Below are 7,500 nucleotides of genomic sequence, written 5' to 3'. Positions count from 1 at the left end.
CTGCTGCTGCTGCTGCTGGTCTGGAATGGGCGAGGTGCTGGGCGAGGGCTGAGGCGACCTCCGTTCGATGACCTTCTCGACGATTCGCGATGGGGAGGTTCCCTTCAGTCTCAAGGTCGTGTTCCAATTGCGGAACCTGTTGGGGAGATTATAGATTGAATTTGAAAAAAATTAAGTTATCAGTTTTTCCTTTTAAATTCTTTGTTTATTCCTGTTGTATTAAAAGTATTAAAGGTACGTGCAAAGGGGATTGATAATTATCATTGTTATCGGAACCTTTTGGAGATCACAGTTGGAATTTTAGAAAAGTCAGGTTTCCTGTTTTTTCCTTTTTAATTCTTAGGTTATTTGAGTTGTATTAAAAGTACTGAGTACGTGCAGAGGGGATTGATCATTATTATAATTGGTATCGGAACCCGTTGGAGATCACAGCCAGAATTTTAGAAAAGTCAGGTTTTTTTTCTTTTTAATTCTTCGGTTATTTGAGTTGTATTAAAGGTACGTGCAAAGGGGCCTGATAATTATTATAATTGGTGTCGGAACCTGTTGGAGATCACAGCCAGAATTGTAGAAAAGTCAGGTTTTTAGTTTTTGCTTTTTTAATTCTTCGGTTATTTGAGTTGTATTAAAGGTACCAAATACGTGCAAAGGGGATTGATAATTATAATGGGTATCGGAACCTGTTAGAGATCATAGTCTGAATTTTAGAAAAATCAGGTTTCCATTTTTTCCTTTTTAATTAATTCTTCGGTTATTTGAGTTGTATTAAAAGTGCTGAGTACATGCAAAGGGGATTGATAATTATTATAATTGGTGTCGGAACCTGTTGGAGATCACAGCCACAATTTTAGAAAAGTAAGGTTTCCAGTTTTATATTTTTAATTCTTCGGTTATTTGAGTTGTATTAAAAGTATTAAGTACATGCACAGGGGATTGATCATTATAATTGGTATGGTGCGTGAATATTATTGCCCTTTAGCTTGATGTTAATTAAGGATTTTTGTTTTTATTAAATGGATGATTGTCTTTGTGGGCGCCCCAAATTTTAGAGTTTGGTCTACTTTCCTTATTTTTAAGCATTATTCAAAAGTTGAGACTACCCTTGAAACCTTACCAAAACCTAAATCTTGGAAAGAACTTTTAAACTTCTAAAAGGTCTGACCACAGTCTTCGGAAGTGATTACAAGACAAAAATTAAAAACGATATTTTGTAATGTTTAAGGTTGCTTTACAGAGGATATTGAGTAAGAATCGTGAAATCTTATGTTGTGTTTTCTGCAAATTAAGTTGAACAGTTTTATTTTATTTTCTTTTTTTGTTACACCAGGGCCACCCTCGTAAGTGCCAACGTCGGGGACTTTTGAAATTGCGAGGCTAGCTTAGGTAGGAAGTAAGCCGTATGTGTACAACAGGGTGTAGTTATTATTATTATTATTATTAAAAAATCCTCATTGTAGCAAGAGTCTTCAAATGGAGAAACAAATCCACAGTTGTGTAAATGTATATATATTTAGATTTAAATTTTAAATTTAAATATATGTACATTTACATAATTGTGGATTTGTTTCTCCATTATTATTATTAATATTATTATTATTATTATTATTAATTATTATTATTATTTTTTTTTTTTTTTTTTTTTTTTTTTTGCTCTATCACAGTCTTCCAATTCGAATGGGTGGTATTTATAGTGTGGGGTTCCGGGTTGCTTCCTGCCTCCTTAGGATCCATCACTTTTCTTACTATGTGGCCGTTTCTAGGATCACACTCCTCTGCATGAGTCCTGGAGCTACTTCAGCCTCTATTTTTTTCTAGATTCCTTTTCAGGGATCTTGGGATCGTGCCTAGTGCTCCTATGATTATGGGTACAATTTCCACTGACATATCCCATATCATTCTTATTTTCTCTTTTCAGGTCTTGATACTTATCCATTCTTTCCCTCTCTTTCTCTTCAACTCTGGTGTCCCATGGTATTGCAACATCAATGAGTGATACTTCCTCTTGATTTTGTCAATCAACGTCACGTCTGGTCTATTTGCACGTGTCACCCTATCTGTTCTGATACCATAAGTCCCAGAGGATCTTTGCCTGATCGTTTTCTAATTATTATTATTATTATTTTTTTTTTTTTTGCTCTATCACAGTCCTCCAATTCGACTGGGTGGTATTATAGTGTGGGGTTCCGGGTTGCATCCTTGCCTCCTTAGGGAGTCCCCCATTCAAAACTTTTTCCTTTTTACTATGTTGTTTTGGGGGGGGCCCCCCGGGGGTTTTTTTTTTTGGTTTTCCTTTTTTTTAGGGGGATTTTTTCCACACTTTTTCTTCCTGCATGAGTCCTGGAGCTACTTCAGCCTCTAGTTTTTTCTAGATTCCTTTTCAGGGATCTTGGGATCGTGCCTAGTGCTCCTAGATTATGGGTACGATTTCCACTGGCATATCCCATATCCTTCTTATTTCTATTTTAGATCTTGATACTATCCATTTTTTCCTCTCTTTCTCTTCAACTCTGGTGTCCCATGGTATTGCAACATCAATGAGTGATACTTTCTTTCTTGACTTTGTCAATCAACGTCACGTCTGGTCTGTTGCACGTATCACCCACCCTATCCGTTCTGATACCATAGTCCGCCCAGAGGATCTTTGCCTGATCGTTTTCTATCACTCCTTCAGGTTGGTGCTCGTCGTACCACTTATTACTGCAAGGTAGCATATGTTTCTTGCACAAGGCTCCAGTGGAGGCTTTTGCCACTGAATCATGCCTCTTTTTGTAATGGTTCTGTGCAAGTGCCGGACATTCGCTTGCTATGTGGTTTATGGTTTCATTTTTCGTATTGCACTTCCTACATATGGGAGAGATGTTATTTCCGTCTATCGTACTTTGAACATATCTGGTTCTTAGGCCTGATCTTGTGCCGCTGTTATCATTCCTTCAGTTTCCTTCTTTAGCTCTCCCCTCTGTAGCCATTGCCAATTGTCATCGCTGGCTAGTTCTTTAGTCTGTCTCATGTATTGTCCGTGCATTGGTTTGTTGTGCCAGTCTTCTGTTCTTTCTGTCTTTCTCCTGTCTCTGAATATTTCTGGGTCTTCGTCTACTTTTATTAGTCCTTCTTCCCATGCACTCTTTAGCCACTCGTCTTCACTGGTTTTCAGATATTGCCCCAGTGCTCTGTTCTCGATGTTGACGCAGTCCTCTATACTTAGTAGTCCTCTCCCTCCTTCCTTTCGTGTTATGTATAGTCTGTCCGTATTTGCTCTTGGGTGTAGTGCTTTGTGGTATTGTCATTTGTTTCCTGGTTTTCTGATCTATGCTGCGGAGTTCTGCCTTCGTCCATTCCACTATTCCTGCACTGTATCTGATTACTGGCACTGCCCATGTGTTTATGGCTTTTATCATAATTCCGGCGTTGAGTTTTGACTTGAGTATCGCCTTGAGTCTCTGCATATATTCTTTCCTGATCGTGTCCTTCATCTCTTGGTGTTTTATATCTCCTCCTTCCATTATTTCCCAGGTATTTGTATCCTGTCTCATCTATGTTTGTTTGATGTTGTTCCCATCTGGTAGCTTTATCCCTTCAGTTCTCGTTACTTTGCCTTTTTGTATGTTGACTAAGGCGCATTTTTCTATTCCAAACTCCATCCTGATGTCCCCAGATACAATCCTTACAGTCTGGATTAGGCTATCTGTTTCCTTGATGCTCTTACCATACAGCTTGATGTCGTCCATGAACATCAGATGGTTGAATTTGTTGCCTCTTTTCTTGAGTTGGTACCCGGCATCCATCTTCTGTAGTACTTTTGTCATGGGAATCATGGCTACTACGAGAGTAGTGGGGACAGTGAGTCGCCCTGGAAGATCCCTCTCCTGATATTAACCTCTGCTAGTCTTATTCCAGAGCTTGTAAGTATTGTATTCCAGTTGCGCATTGTATTTTTGAGGAAGCTGATGGTATTTTCCTCTGCCCCATATATTTTCAGGCATTCTATTAGCCATGTGTGTTGTATCATGTCGAAGGCTTTCTTATAGTCTATCCATGCCATGCTTAGGTTGGTTTTCCTTCTCCTACTGTTCTTCATTATCATTTTGTCTATCAGGAGCTGGTCTTTTGTGCCCCTACACTTCCTTCTGCAGCCTTTCTGTTGGTAAGGGATGGTGTTTGTCTCCTCTAGGTAGTTGTATAGGTTATTATTATTAGTTATTATTATTATTATTATTATTATTATTATTATTATTATTATTATTATTATTATTATTATTGGGAGAGTAAATCCACAGTAGTCTGTCTGTTTGATTTTATTTAAAATATATATACCTATATTTTAAATACAAAATCAAACAGGCATATCTTTGGATTTACTTTGCCATGTCATTGACTCACGTGATTATGAATTTTCTATGTATTATTATTATTATTATTATTATTATTATTATTATTATTATTATTATTATTATTATTATTTTAGCATCAGTTATCTCAACTCTAACTGATTGCAATATACTCCTCCCTATTATTCTTAAAAGTGTCTTAATTACATATAATGTTAATGATACGCATATTTTAGATACGCACGGCAGTTGTCATGACACGTCTCCTTATAATCTCTTTACACTTGATCCCGTTAATTCTCATTACATGGGACTTTTATGCTAACGATAATGACGCATTGCTCAACGACTTCCATTGTGACGTAACCTTTATAAAATTTAATTTCATTTTGGTGAATCCTTTCGCAAAGAGGGTTATTTCATTTTTCCTTCTAAATTTGATCCGAAAGCTGCTTAGTGTTAATTTAGCAAGGTAAAGTGGTGTGAATTAAAGGGTGGATTGAGGTTTAGGAAGCTCTGAAAATACCATATTAGCGGCTTTCGTCTGTTCGGGTCACGCGGCGTTATTATTATTATTATTATTATTATTATTATTATTATTATTATTATTATTATTATTATTATTATTATTCTAAAGGAAGGTGGAAGTTGACAAGAGTTTAGGATAGAAGTTGCCGTTATTACTGTGTAATGGAAATAGATTAAAAATGGAATTCCAGAAATATATAAAGAAATTATAAATGGAATTATCGATTCGTGTAAAAAGATATTAAAAATGGAATTCCCGAATCATGTAAAGAGGTTAAAAATGGAATTATCGATTCATGTAAAACGGTTATAAATGGAATTCCCGAATTATGTAAAGAGATTAAAAGTGGAATTCCCGAATTATGTAAAGATACTAAAAGTGCCATTTTCTATTCTCGTAAAAAGGTTAAAAATGGAATTCCAGAATTATGTAAAGAGATAAGGATGGAAATCACAATTCTTGTAAAGCGGTTAAAAACAATTCCCGATCATGTAAAGATATTAAAAATGGAATTCTCGATTCGTGTAAAAAGGTTTAAGAATAATTCCCGATTTATGTAATTACATTAAAAATGGAATTATCGACTCATTCATATATCGAGGATTTTTGCAACTGATTATAAACCCGGTTGAGGAAGGTTATAGTAAAAAGTACAGTATTTAGAGAAGAGGCAGTAATGGCTGCTACATTTCGAGTACTTAAAGGAGAGAGAGAGAGAGAGAGAGAGAGAGAGAGAGAGAGAGAGAGAGAGAGAGAGAGAGAGAGAGAGAGAGAGAGGCCAAGCCAATGTAGAGTCCTAGTTCATTTTCTTACTAAAGTTCAGTCAATGTTTCAGTTTGTAGTTTCATTTCGTAATTTCGCCATACTTCCTACACAAAACTCTAATAATCTCACTTTAATGAACCAAGTATTACTTGAGGCATTAATCTCCCTTAAATAATCACCTGTACCTGGTCGCTAATCTACCAGGTGTACCTGGCACGCTAGACTCGTTTAGGTAAACCTTCTGTATATACTATGCTAATCTCACTGTAATTAACCGTAGCCGAAATGGTTAATATTTTAAGAAAGCAAGTAAGACCGCTCTTGTGATTAACTTTAATTTTATTGAGATGAAAATGACTATTTACTATGATTCTTTTATGTATATATAAATCTTGCGATTGCGACAAAATTTTAATTATTTTAATATTTTATGTCACATTATTAGGAGGCTATGGAACCTGACATAGAGCTCAACATTTCTCTCTCTCTCTCTCTCTCTCTCTCTCTCTCTCTCTCTCTCTCTCTCTCACACACACACACACACACACACACACACACACACACACACACACACACACATTATTACGAGGTTATGGAACATGACATAGAGCTCAACATTCTCTCTCTCTCTCTCTCTCTCTCTCTCTCTCTCTCTCTCTCTCTCTCTCTCTCTCATATATTTACGAGGCTATGGAACCTGATATAGAACTCAATATTCTTTCTCTCTCTCTCTCTCTCTCTCTCTCTCTCTCTCTCTCTCTCTCTCTCTCTCTCTCATACACATATTATTACGAGGCTATGGAACCTGACATAGAGGTAAACATTCTCTCTCTCTCTCTCTCTCTCTCTCTCTCTCTCTCTCTCTCTCTCTCTCTCTCTCTCTCTCTCTCATTATTACGAGGCTGTGGAACCTGACATAGAGGTAAACATTCTCTCTCTCTCTCTCTCTCTCTCTCTCTCTCTCTCTCTCTCACATATATTATTACGAGGCTATGGAACCTGATATAGAGCTCAACATTCTCTCTCTCTCTCTCTCTCTCTCTCACACACATATATTATTACGAGGCTATGGAACCTGATATAGAGCTCAACATTCTCTCTCTCTCTCTCTCTCTCTCTTCTCATAGCTCAGCAGCGTTGGGGCAATTATCTCCTTAATAAAAGAGGGATTTGCGTTCATAACTCTTGAGTCTGACTGTCAAGAGACTGACGTGGGCGCGTTTCCTAAAAAAAATCCGGAATGTCCTTGTTAATAACTGGAGCAGTGAATTAGGTATCTAATTGTTCGTCGACCTTTGAGATGACTTTTCACTGAGGTGGAGGGAGTTAAAACGGAATTGCCTCGACGAGGTAATTCTCACCCCCAAGATGTACATATTTCTTTCTTGGAGTGATATTGGAAGCATGTGAAGACTTGTTTCGAAATGGTTGACTAGTGGAGGATGGCTCGAACCAACACACACACACACACACAAATCAGAAACAGATTATGAAAGACAGAATATAAAGATTAGAAGACAAAGGCTCTTAGGCATCACAAATAGACGAAACAAACGAATGAAGAATGTATTTAGAGTGGAAGACAAAGGCTCTGAAATACCAGACAAGTCTTGAATATAAGAAACAAAAGAATGGCATTGAGCTTCTGGTAGTTAAAGGAATAATTATGATTTTTTGACTTAACAACGCTGGAGTTCAGTCAGTAGGTCACATAAGATTTTTTCAGTCTCGTCATTGTGATTATTGGATGTACGGACATATCTGTGAGGAAAAAATGAAGGGGTGCAGAAAGAAACTAGTTGCGCGTAATTAATTAATGCCATGCAAGTAATAAGAATTCATTCGAAACATGTCACAAAGACAAGATTCCAGAGTAAAAAG

The 7,500-nt window shown here is 36.9% G+C and overlaps 1 protein-coding gene across 1 annotated transcript in view; it reads right to left on the bottom strand.

The window, feature by feature from the left end:
- LOC135223927 (uncharacterized) overlaps nt 1-7,500 on the bottom strand; it is a 50,747-nt gene that overhangs the window by 1,180 nt on the left and 42,067 nt on the right. Inside the window, exon 3 of the mRNA XM_064262849.1 lies at nt 1-136. This exon is cut by the window's left edge and continues 1,180 nt beyond it. Coding sequence (XP_064118919.1) covers nt 1-136 — 136 coding nt within the window. The remainder of the gene's footprint in view (nt 137-7,500) is intronic.

Source organism: Macrobrachium nipponense, chromosome 10 (assembly GCF_015104395.2).
Source record: "Macrobrachium nipponense isolate FS-2020 chromosome 10, ASM1510439v2, whole genome shotgun sequence".
NCBI classification, from domain to species: domain Eukaryota; kingdom Metazoa; phylum Arthropoda; class Malacostraca; order Decapoda; family Palaemonidae; genus Macrobrachium; species Macrobrachium nipponense.
Note: the sequence above shows the minus strand (reverse complement) of the source record. Positions and strands in the feature narration are given on the sequence as shown.